Below are 12,668 nucleotides of genomic sequence, written 5' to 3' on the forward strand. Positions count from 1 at the left end.
ACAGAAAGATTTTTGGAAATAAAGATACATCATTAATGTGAGACCAAATGAACAGGAGGATATAAAAAAGAAATTGCAGTGATATGTGGTCTTTCTGAGAGCTGTCTGCAATAATTATGTTACATGAGAATTATAAAGACCTTTTAACGTGACACCTGAGTTCCCAATCTTAGAGCTTAGGGGACCTAAGTACTGGCTGAATGACAACAGAAATCAGACTTCCCAGGACTGGCACAGAAAGATGGTCACTGGAAGCAGGAATGTATTATGATAAAGGGATTTGCCGAATTTAACTCACTTCGATGTAACATTTTATTTTCTGAATAGAAACAGAAAGAAGATATATATATATATATATATATATATATCTGCCAAGGGCTGCTGCTATTGCTGCTAAGTCATTTCAGTCGTGTCCGACTCTGTGCGACCCCATAGACAGCAGCCCACCAGGCTCCCCCGTCCCTGGGATTCTCCAGGCAAGAACACTGGAGTGGGTTGCCATTTCCTTCTCCAATGCATGAAAGTGAAAAGTGAAAGTGAAGTCGCTCAGTCGTGTCCGACTCTTCGCAACCCCATGGGCTGCAGCCCACCAGGCTCCTCCGTCCATGGGATTTTCCAGGCAAGAGGACTGGAGTGGGGGGCCATTGCCTTCTCCAACTGCCAAGGGCAGGCATGTTCAAAAGACAATTAAGAAACCAGAGAAAGTGAACAGAAATGATATGTTTCAGAATTCTGGAAATTGACCAAAAGCATAGGACAATCAGAGAAAAAGTTACAGGTGTCAAACTGCTGAACCAGGGTAAGAAGGAGAATGGTCTGTGGCATCCTGGCTTACAACAGGCAGCTCCTAGCAGGGGCCAGGCCACGAGCATCGGCAGCTTCTCTGCCCTGTGGAAGGAGGTGCGCCCTGCGCAGGGCGGGGCAGAGCCCACAGCTGTCAGCCCTGTCCGCACTGTAGACTCCACAAGCAGGAAGGGCCAGCAGCCAGCATCTGGCCTGCAGCTGTGTCACGCACAGAGCCCGTGAGGCTCCGTGTACAATACTAGAGGTTGGAGGAGCCCAAGCCAGCCACCCACGCCACGTGAGCCCAGAGGCCCTCCGCCCGCCATCCGTGTGCGCCCTACACAGACTCGAGGGGCCAGGAAAGACAAAGCCAAGCCTACTGGAGAGAGGCCTGAGCGGGGAGAGGCCCTCCTTGGCCACACTCAGACGGCAGCGGAGACTGAGTCCTTGTGGACCTGCTGCTGCTGCTGCTGCTAAGTCGCTTCAGTCGTGTCCGACTCTGCGGCCCCATGGATGGCAGCCCACCAGGCTCCTCTGTCCACGGGATTCTCCAGGCAAGAATACTGGAATGGGTTGCCATTTCCTTCTCCAATGCATGCATGCTAAGTCGCTTCAGTCGTGTCCGACTCTGTGCGACTCTATGGACAGCAGCCCACTGGCCTCTTCTGTCCACGGGATTCTCTAGGCAAGAATACTGGAGTGGGTTGCCATTTCCTTCTCCAAAGTCCAGCAAAAGCTCTAACTGGCAACTCGCCTGGACAAAAACAGTGTGGCTCCAAAAACACCTAGCCTTCAAAAAATGAAAACAAAGTTGAAAAAAAAAAACAACTAGACAGAAGCATCAGGAGCTGCTCACTGCAGGAGAAAGAGTGTTCATAGATTAATCCTCAAGAAACATGAACAAAACCCAGGTAGAACACATAGAGATCTACATCCAAACACATCAAAGTTAAGGTGTTGAAAAGCATTGAGAAATCTGGAGAGAGTCAGACTAAGTGACTCAGGACATCCAGGGAGCAGCACAGCTATTAGCAGCTGGCTTCTTATAAGAAGCAATGCAAGTGAACAGACAGCGAGGAGAGATGTTCAATCCAAAAATGTGAGTTAAAACCACACACCACCAGGACAGTTACAAACAGGAAGACCAGCAGTGTTGATGGCAGCGTGGAGATCCTGGAAACTTCTATCATTGTTCTTGGGATTAAAAGATGATTGACACTTCAGGGAACAGCTCTGCAGCTTTCTAAAGTGCTGAACACAAGTTACCGTACAACCCAGAAAAAGACCCCTAAGAGAACTAGAAACGTGTGTCTAGACAAAGACATGTGTGCGGCTGTTGACAGCACTCTGCACTGAACAGCTGAGTGTGGGAACCATCCAAAGGGCCAGGACAGGGGAGTGGGCAGCAAGCACTGTCCTGCTGCCCAGGGGACACAGCTCACTGCTGGGTGCCGAGTGGTGACTCTCAGAGGACAAGTGACAGAGTCACATACAAATGATCACAGGTCACATGACTCCATGTGGGTGGAATATCCAGGAGGGCACACTGATGGAGACAGAGAGACCACAATGGACGGGGGTTAAGTGAGAACCCTCCAAAGTGATGGAGATGCCCTGAACTGGGTCTTGATGACAGGCACAGGACTGCGGTGATGAAAAACACATGGGAAGGTGCACTTAAAGTGGAGAAATCACATGGTACATAAATCATACGTCAAAGAACCTTTTTTTAAATGGCAGGGGTTAGTCTGACAGTAAGGGCTTCCCTGCTGGCTCAGCAGTAAAGAATCCACCTGCCAATGCAAGAGATGCAGGAGACCTGGGTTCAATCCCTAGGACAGGAAGATCCCCTGGAGGAGGAGGTGGCAACCCACTCCAGTATTCTTGCCCGAAGAATCCCATGGACAGAGGAGCCTGGTGGGCTACAGTCCATGGGGTCATAAAGAGTCGGACATGATTGGGCTACGGAGCGTGAGGTCTGACGGAAAATTTAGGAAAGCTGGGCAGCAGGCAAAGCATCACTGAGTGCTGCTGTGCCGTTTAGTTGCTGAGTTGTGTCCGACTCTCTGAACACTATGGGCTATAGCATGCCTCTGTCCATGGGATGTATAGGGAAGAATGTTGGAGTGGGCTGCCATTTCCTTCTCAAGGGGATCTTCCTGACCCAGGGATTGAACTCAGGTCTCCTGCTTGGCAGGTAGATTCTTTACCACTGAGTCACCTGGGAAGCCCATCACTGAGTGTAAGTTAAAACAACAGAAAGAGGGAGCAGCGGTGTGAACAGCATCCCTCCTCAATGAGGGTAGACCCTGCCTGGACTCGAGGGCGGCCCCAGCCCTCCCAGGGGAATTAGTTCTAGTAATAGCATTCCCGCCACGGGTCTGTGCTCCCGGATTGACAGCGCCTGGTGCTATTCTTCCAGGAACTGACACGGCTGCAGTCATCGGGACCCCCTTGGAGACCTCCCATCTTGAGTGATGGGCTGGCTTTGTGTTTCACTTCTAGCAACAAGGAGCAGGCCACTCACTCCAGCTCAGACATATCCATTCAGGAAATTTGGGGGTCACTCCTCAAGGGCCCCTGCTCCCTCACAGGTCTGGTTAGATCCCCAGCTTGCAAGATCCCAGCTGGTCTTGACCTGGGCTGTGTTTGCATGAGCAACCTCACATAATGAGGGCCCTCCGCGCCCAGAGGCAGAGCTGGCTGGCTTATCAGCTGCTATCAAGCAGAGTGTCCCGGGTCCATGTTCCTCTCCTGTGCCCACAGGTCTCTGAGCCTTCGGCACCCCTGGGGTGATCCAGGCTCAGGGGCCAGATGACTTTGCTGATCCTGGTTGCTTCTCTCTGACCCACGAGTCTCCTGTCTTCTGGAAGCATCCAGGAAGCCCATTCGCCAGATCTGTAAGCTTGCAAGTAAGGGAGAATCCCGGATCCTTCACCGTTGCTAACATTTTGCTCCTGGCATATTTGACTTACAAGTCAGGAGGAAGCAAGTCTAAACTCTAAAGCCTGATCTCCACTGTAGGACATACACGACGGTGTATAAAACAGACCACCAACTAGGCCCTACTGTAGAGCACCGGGAACTCTACCCAGTGCTCTGTGAAGACCTTTATGGGAAAAGAATCTGAACAAGAGGGAGTATATGTACATATAACTGATTCACTTTGCTGTACAAGAGAAACTAACACAACACTGTAAATCAACTATACTCCAATAAAAATAAAAAAATAATAAATTTTAAAGGAATGCTTATGAGCCAAATCACTGTGTTCGCCCTCTCTCCGTGAGTTTAGGAAACCTAAGAACTGCATCCCTCTGGGGCCTGGAACAGTGCAGCATAAAGCTAAAAAGAAGCCAGCCATGTGAAAATCTCGCTACAAGACTAATTCTGTGAGGAAGAAAATACGAGACCCTATTTAGAAACGTGCTGAGTTTTCATTTCAGCTAATTCTCATGCTGGAATAAAGGGGCTGAAACTGGTCGCAGAAGGGCCTGAGGAGGATGCCCGGCTCTTCAAACGTGACTGACGGACAGGGTGTGGTCAGTGAGGGTCCGCCGGGCCGCGCACCGGGGGAACGGCCTGGTCAGTGTCCTGACCTCCGTCAGGGGGTGACACGTGGCATCTGTGTGGCAGTGCTGCGTGGCGGCGCTGCGCTCGGTGGGGGAGCCACCCAGCTCACCTGTGGGAGCTCAGGACCACAGCACAGCCCTCCTCAGCCTCCTTCCTCACTGCCTCCCACAGGTGCCGCTTGGAGCAGGGGTCCATCCCCGAGCTGGGCTCGTCCTGAAGGAGAGAGAACAGAGGGTGAGGGGAGGGGGCGAAGGCACACGGGAACACGCTTCCCTGGAGCAAGGGTGCAGGCTGGAGGGAGATCCAGCCCCAGCTCCAGCCCACGCTTTACGCTCAGCAGGCGCCAGGACCCCTCAAGTCTGCTGGGCTCCCCTTGGAATCCCGGGGAGGTAGGCCTGCCCTGATGCACCCTAACCTCTTTAAAACACCAGAAGCATCCACCCTAGAAGATATACAAGAGCAGAAAAAGGCTTCATTGATGTCACAACATCAAGGACAGTGAAATCTCTTTTAAACCCGAAGCTTCCTCCTTCAACAAACACTCAAGCACTTCTTATCTGAACTGCTTTAGAGAGAGATGTGTGATGCATTTCTGTGCTCTTGCAATCAGGAAGTACCGAACATATTTTTCTCAAGAGCTAAGGTCATCAACTGCCCCAAAGAAAGAAACAGAAGGAGAGTGGACAAGCAAATGCTGGGTCTTTTGTGCAAATCACGTGACACGGTGAATAGTTATAAACCAACTAAGTGGAAGGCGTGATTGGCCACTGTTCCCCTGAGAGAGTCAGAGGCATCATTCCACGTTTTCACACACGTGTCAGCAGGGGGACACTTGTCCTGCCTCTGGGGAGGATGCTGAGCATCCTTCAGCGCATGCCCTCCACCAGATGCACACACTCACAGTCACCCCCGTCACTAACGCTTCACATGGAGGCTTTCCAGGGTGACTTCAAGGACTCAGAAAGACACACTATGGTCAAGGAGCACTTCCGACGAGGAGGAAACAGGCACAGGGCTTGTGAGTCCCCACCCAGGTCATTGTGCCCAAGCTCGGGAGACCTAGCGAGCTGAGGGTGGGATTGAGGACCAAAGTCCCAGCCAATGCAGGATATGGGGGGCAAGGCTGAGCAGAGGATCCTGCTGAAGGCAGGGAACAGCCCCGCCGGGAACGCTTTAAGGCAAGCCGGCCTCTCCTCTTGTAAGGAAAAGGCCTTCTGCAAACTGCAAAATCACGCAAGCGCAAGCTTTGGTTACCCGGTTTCAAAAGATGCAATTACACAGTAGTCTTTGATTCCGGACCTTGGGAAAAAGCAAGCTTAGTGCAAGTAAGAGGAGAATCCAGCTCAGATTCCAGAAGACACTCCATGATGATGGGGCCCTTTCTTCAACACAGGTCTTCTGAATCTCCCTTAAGTCCCCCCACTGAAATGCTGCCTCCACTGAACAAACAAGAACAGGCAAAGAAAGGCTGTCTTCTGACTCCCATACTGTTCCACGTCCCTCAGATTTCCTTCCAGTGCAAAACCCTGGGAGGTCCTCTAATGGTTAGAATCCAGTCTATGGCCCACAAATAATGACTTCTTTTTATTCTTTAAATGATATTACTCTTAGCTATTTTTGAAATGCAAAACAAATGGCTCTGTTTACTGACACCTGGGCCACCTCTAACTCATGCTTCTATTCAGCCGAACTGGATTAATTTCAGTGCCTATGTGGATTATAGGTGGCCCTGTCTGAGGCCACTGTCTGCCCTCCCCTCCCCCGCAGGTTCTTCCTTCCCCTTCCCCATGACCCCCACCCTCAGATTCAGCACAGAGTCCCCACAGCTCTGACCATCATATCTGCAGGAGAAGACTTAAAGCAACAGGCCAGAGGACAGGCGTGCTTTGGATTTCAGATTACAAGTGGGCTCTGGTATTCTTTTTAAAATATTGTCTTTAGTGTTAAGATTTTATGGAATCTTCTATTGGATAAATAAAAGGGACTCCAAAGAGTCTGCTTTGTCTCAGTAAAATTCCAATGGTATTATAGATTCTGTTTGGAAAATGTTGATTTAGGGCAAAACATTTATTAGCTCAGAAATGTGACATTGCAACTTTTGAACACCCTCCCCGGAGGACCTCTGATAGATCAAGGCGTTTCATTTGGAGACACCGGCGTGTCACTGTTCCATCCACTACTCACCAGCAAGAGGAGGCCAGGTTTCCCCAGCAGGGCCAGGGCTGTGGACAGCTTCCTCTTGGTGCCCCCACTGTAGGTGGCCACGGGTTTGTCCACGTGGGCTTCTAGGCGGAGGCGCCTCACAAGGTCCCCAGCCACCTGGAAAAGAAGAGCTCCCTGTGAGGGCACCCTATTCACCAAGAGGCCCCCCGACACCTGTTTCTGGGCCTGGAGCCCTGCTCCCTCCTGCCCTGCCCACACCCACACTCAGCCCTGCTCCTGAACACCGCCCCATGACACAGGGATGCTGGGAATGAACAGGCAGGAGTCCCCCTGGACAACGCTGGGTTTTCTGAGCCTATGAGTTATGGAATTGATGGCCAGAACCCTGAGCTCAGGTCTTAGACTCAGGGAGCAGCAAGGGCCATCAATGTGGGGTTCAGCGTGGGTCAGACATACCTCCGTGCTGAGGTGAGCAAACACAGGTGAGCCAAACAAGGACAAAGATGGAGCTGAGGGGAGCAAAACCTGAGGAGAGGAAGCTTCAGGGGACAGAGGAGCAAGGGGGAGCCTTCAATATGCCAAGAAAGGAAGACTCTTCCCCAGAGACTGCACACCCGGTTCAGTTTAGAAAGAACAGTGGGTGTCCTGTTTATCTGCAGCCACTGAGCACCCTCTAATCAGGCCCAGAGGACGCCAACACTTCCAGCCCCAGGGGCATCCCAGCCCCCGGTACATCAGGCCTGGTCACCGCTCCTCATCCTCCTCCACCTTGCAGCCCATCATACATTTATACCTCCTGGAAGCCCCAGATCCTTTCCTTCCCTCCCAGCAGAAAATAGCTTCCCACTACCACCTTAGCTGCTTCACACTTTTTCTGTCTGATTCCTGGCTGCTCTGGCTCCTCTGGGAGTCACAATGAAGAAACCTTTGCTTTCAACTATGCATGAGTTTAAAATGTTGTAAACAATTTTATTTAACTCTTGTGATCCTAGAAGTATTAACAGATTTGTTTCTTTCAATATCATCATGTAACCAAACTGGTCAAAATCGTACCTCAACTCAAACATCAGGGAAGTGGGAAAACCTCTGTAGGACTCTGGGGATGAGCTAATAAGTATGTGTTCTAAATAACCCAATAGAGCACAGTTTTAAACTCATACATACACTTTTTTTTGATAAGTGCATAAAAGTTGGGATAGTAATAATAACAGTGGTAATTGCAACGATGAAATATTAAGAACTTCTAAAAAGATTAGGATAATATTTAGGCCACCCAATAAAAACTCCCTAACATAAACTGGGGCTTCCCCGATAACTCAGTAAAAAATCCACCTGCAATGCAGGAGATCTGGGTCAGGAAGATCCCCTGGAGAAGGGAATGGCTACCTATTCCAGTATGCTTTCTTGGAAAATCCCATGGACAGAGGAGCCTGGTGGTCTATATAGTCCATGGGGTCGCAAAGAGTCGGACAGGACAGAACAAGTAACATTTTCACTTTTCAAGATAAACTGCTCTTTCACTTTATTTGTACAGCCTCAACATGACCCAGAAAGAATTAAGAGTCTCCATGACTGGTCTAGTTGTGAAACAGTTAAATCAAGGAGGTGAAGATTTCAAGGCCCCAGAGATTCTGGAGGATGGTCTTAAACACCCTGAGATCTGCCAAAGAATAACATCTCAAAGTCAGTAGTTTGTTCATCTTGGAAATGACATCGTTTTCCAAGATGGGTTTAGAGGTACTATCCCTTTCCATACCTCCATTAAGTATAATAATTTCAATTAACATAAAGTGCCAGTGTGCTAAGTCACTTCAGCTATATCCAGCTCTTTGCGACCCCGTGGACTGTAGCCCACCAGGGGCTTCTGTCTATGGGATTCTCCAGGCAAGAATACTGGAGTGGGTTGCCATGCACTCATCCAGGGGATCTTCCTGACCCATGGATTGAACTCCCATATCTTACGTCTCTTGCATTGGCAAGAGGGTTCTTTACCACTAGCACCACCTAGGAAGCCCCTAACCTAAAGGAAATGGATGAAGTAAGTAAAAAGTTGTTCAAACAAAACAAATGATTCACGACAGACAGAAGCGTGAAAGGCAGTCCTGCGGGACGGAGGCAGAGCTATGATGGCTGGAATCAGAGTGGTAAAGACAGTGGTTACTCTTCCCTCGGAGAGGGTCTTCCAGGGAATAAACCAGCCCACAAGTAGACATTCACATAGAAAATGAAAGAAGGCAGCCAGAGAGGCTTCCTGGAAGAAGAGGCTCTGTTCACATGAAAAGGAGGAAACTGGGAAGGCAGAGTCTGCTGGGAAGCTTACTCCTCCTGGAAGGCAGTGCCACCAGCTGTGGGGCAGAAAAGTGACACACTGGGAAAGTGATATTTTTAGGTTATTTTTAGATCCATAAAAATCATCCCAAAGAGACTGGAAATGTACATATGTATCAGAAATAAATTTTATTTCATGCTCATTCTCCTTATTCAAAGGCTCCTCTGTCCATGGAATTTTCCAGGCAAGAATACTGGAGTGGGTAGACATTCCCTTCTCCAGGGGCTCTTTCCGACCCAGGGATCGAATAAGGGTCTCCTGCATTACAGGCAGATTCTTTATCATCTGCGCCAACAGGGGAGTTCATTTAAAGGCTAGCAAGACCTAAATGAAAGCTGATAAACAGAAAAATGAAATAAGACAATCACAAAAGTATAGCCTGTTGCTGTAGAAAATGTACTGCAGGAAAAGAGAACTTCTGAATAAACCTACCAAACTAATACTGATAGTTTTTATGAAATCAGGAAACATGTGTCATGCTTTTCCAATTTCACAAAAGGTTAAGTGTTGCAACCTTCAAATTCTGGACTGGTTAACCATAGCAAAGAAGCCAGAATATACAGGGACAGACATATTAGTTTGATCCACTTTCAGAATGTCATGTTTCCAGAAAAATAACTGAAAATGGTCTAATAAGAAGGGTTCTGTTGCAGTCTTTCCTTCACTCAGTACTCTTGTCAAAATAATGGCAAAAGTAATGCCTTAGTCACTTTGGTTGCAAAATACCATCTAAACACCAAAATGTCAATAGTTAATGGAATATCTCTCCGCTACTAGGTATTTTCTTGCCATAAATTCTAGAAATTGTACTGCACTTAAGGCAAGAATTTGGGATTATTCACTTTTATCACCTCAATCTCTAATCATCTTTAACACACAATGGAACTTCTATAAATATTATTTGAATCAAAATAAATTGCCCAGAGATTCATACATACATCCATTTGATTCCAAAGCCAAAATTTTTCCACTAGCTTACGTGTCAATAACCACACTGAAATGCTTCTTCATAAGATTAAAAGATCACAATGAAGTGTTAAGTAGAAAAAGGGAGTGAAGGGCTTAAGGCAGAATGCCTTCCTTCTGATCCTCTATTTCCTTTTGGCCCCTGTCCCCCTTGTTTTATAATGTCTAGCTCCTTCTAACAAAACTGGGAATAGAAGAAAATTTGGGGAGACAAGTGATATCTGTGGAGAAGAAAAGTAGAAAGATGCAGTAGGGTTTTTCCCTGATAGCTGTTTGCCAGTATTAACAAAGACATGGCTAAGCACCTATCTCATCTAGTCCAGGGAAAATAGAAATACAGAAATCCCAGCCCCATCCCAGTGGCAGTGCGGTTTGGTGTTTTGAATATGACTCTAACTCTGAAATTTTCTTACATGTGTCTCTAGCAATCCAGACCATGTTATAATCATTTTGTTATAACTTTACATAAGTTTTTAAAAATTGGATTAACTGAATTCAGGCTCAGACATGGATACAGTCCAAAACTATGCAGTGTGGGCAACAGGGGGAAAAATTTAAATGCTTACATCAATCTGCTGAGCCAAAATTCAAGCTGAATGAAGACAGCATCCTTTTCTTACCAAACTGAACTTTTGTAAGGTCACAGAAATGGGTGATACAACCACACAGTGGAGACCCCAAGCTGGACGTGATCAAGGACCCTGGAGCACAGTGGCAGCACCAGGTGGGCTCTGCGGGGGATGCCTGGGGGCGGACCTTCCCCAGAGCCAGAGGGGCTCTGCCTCCAGAATCACAGAAGACACAAGGGTGGGCATCCTGCGACAGCAAGGACAGGTGGAGAAGAGGGCCCAGTACAGCGCAGACGCCAGGAGAGCCTCCTACGGGATCTGGGAGTCCTGAAACCCGGCGCAGTTCCCCGTCAGAGGAACTGCCATAATCTCATGAGGTTTCCCTTCTTCAGCCACTCACAGGGTGCGGAAAAGCAGACAGAGCCACTCGGGGCACTGGAAACTCCGTCTGATCAGCCAGCCACCCAAATGTGCTGAGAACCCACACTCTGGAGCCAGTCCATCTGCCTTCAAAGCAAACCACCCACATTCCAGCCACTGCTTTGGGCGGCTTCCTATCCTGTTGCTGTTCAGTCACTAAGCCGTGTCCGACTCTTTGAGACCCCACGGACTGCAGCACAGCAGGCTCCTCTGTCCTCTCTTTCCCAGAGTTTGCTCAAATTTATGTCCAGTGAGTCAGTGATGCTATCTCACCATTTCATCCCACCATTTCTGAAATGAGGAATACCCCCTGCACAGCTCCCATGGTTGCTGTAAAACAGAGCAGTGCCTTGCCCACAATAACAGAACTATGGTTTTCTGCTCTTTTATCAAAATCCCTGCTGGTCACGTAGTGATGAGCGCATTGGAACAGACAAGCCTCTTCTATATTTCACATATTTATAAAATTTACAGGAGAGGGAAATTTGTCATCAAGGGAGCTAATTCCTCTCGGAACACATGTGCTGGCATCTTAGAAACCTCTGAGCAAGCAGCAATCCTATCTGCAAAAATCACTTGCCATTTCATGAAAGAAATGAAGCCAGTTCCTAATTGGCGACCATTAAGATAACTTTTCTCAGTGGAGGTGCTCAGCACAGCGAGCTCGTAAGACAGCTGAGGATCAGAAGTGATTGCTCTGGAAGACAGCAAGCTTCACTGTCTTAACAAGAATGCTTTTAAGGGGTGTGCTTCCTCTGCTCCCCCAGGACAACAGAAGAGCTAGCTTTGAGCGCTCGCCAAGAATCCACCTCTTTAATCAGAAGCCAGCCAGGGGAGCTGGCAGAGATGAACACTCATTAAAGGCTGAGCCAACGACTAGCCCTGGATGTCAAGAGCTGCTTAAACTATGGTGAGCAGGGTCGTTTGGGCGGACACGTGTCTTTGCTCTATTGAGACGGGAGGTGGGTGAGTGGATTAGCACCCCTCTAGGGACATGGAAAGATCTCATCCTGGTTTCACTTAGGGTCACAGAGCATAAATAAGAAAGGAAGGCTGCAGCATGGCACGGCAGCACAGAGAATGAATTTTCATGGGCCAGTGAAGGAGATGGCTGCGGGTTTGTCTCCTGGGAACCCCATGATTGCTCCATCTCCTGCAGAAGCTCATTGAAAATGCATCCCACACGTCCTTTATTTCTGCTCCAACTTCAGAATCTAGACAGGCAAGCAGCACCCCGCACCCTCCACAGTGAGGTGCAGAGGAGCTAAAACCACTGCCAGTCTGAGGCTGGCCCCCTGGCCTGAGCTGTCAGTCAAGACTGTCAGCTCCATCTCGCTGGCCGCAGCTGGAAGCAGACAGAAGGGCAGCTGCTTCTCTCAGTGGCACCCACTCCCTCAGCCCCGAAAGGGAAGGGGGGCTCTGTGGCTCCCCCCACACATCTGCCCCCTGGACCCCTCAGAAAGGAGATGCAGAAGCCTCCAGAAAGGACCCCAGGTGTACGGCTGGCAGCCCTCTCAACAGGAAGTCATCCTTTCCATCCACCCACCAAATCCACACATGAGCTAAGTCCTTCTCCACAGGCCCTGGATTCCAAATCTACGCTATTTGCTCTTCCATATAAATTAACAGCCCACTAAATGTGAAGGATGCTTGGTGGGGGTGGGGCTCCTATAGGAAACAAGATTGCAGATGGCTGTGGGCTTTCACTCCTACCCACGGCTTCTTCTCTGGGCAGGGACCTATTCTAAATACACATCACGAATGTAACACAGACATATCTGTGTTAACTTCAGTGTGACAATATTGGAAAATATATTTCAGGGACATTTAATCTGACACTGCGGATCCTCATCACAGGCTGAGAG

General features: G+C 48.7%; 1 protein-coding gene across 1 annotated transcript in view; it reads right to left on the reverse strand.

Moving 5' to 3' along the window:
• The window catches only part of ABCA13 (ATP binding cassette subfamily A member 13), a 396,112-nt gene that overhangs the window by 31,581 nt on the left and 351,863 nt on the right, over positions 1–12,668 (reverse strand). The window contains exons 58-59 of the mRNA XM_069587332.1: positions 6,541–6,675; positions 4,466–4,569 (exon numbers count right to left, since the gene is read on the reverse strand). Coding sequence (XP_069443433.1) covers positions 4,466–4,569; positions 6,541–6,675 — 239 coding nt within the window. The remainder of the gene's footprint in view (positions 1–4,465; positions 4,570–6,540; positions 6,676–12,668) is intronic.

Source organism: Ovis canadensis, chromosome 4, assembly GCF_042477335.2.
Source record: "Ovis canadensis isolate MfBH-ARS-UI-01 breed Bighorn chromosome 4, ARS-UI_OviCan_v2, whole genome shotgun sequence".
Taxonomy (NCBI): domain Eukaryota; kingdom Metazoa; phylum Chordata; class Mammalia; order Artiodactyla; family Bovidae; genus Ovis; species Ovis canadensis.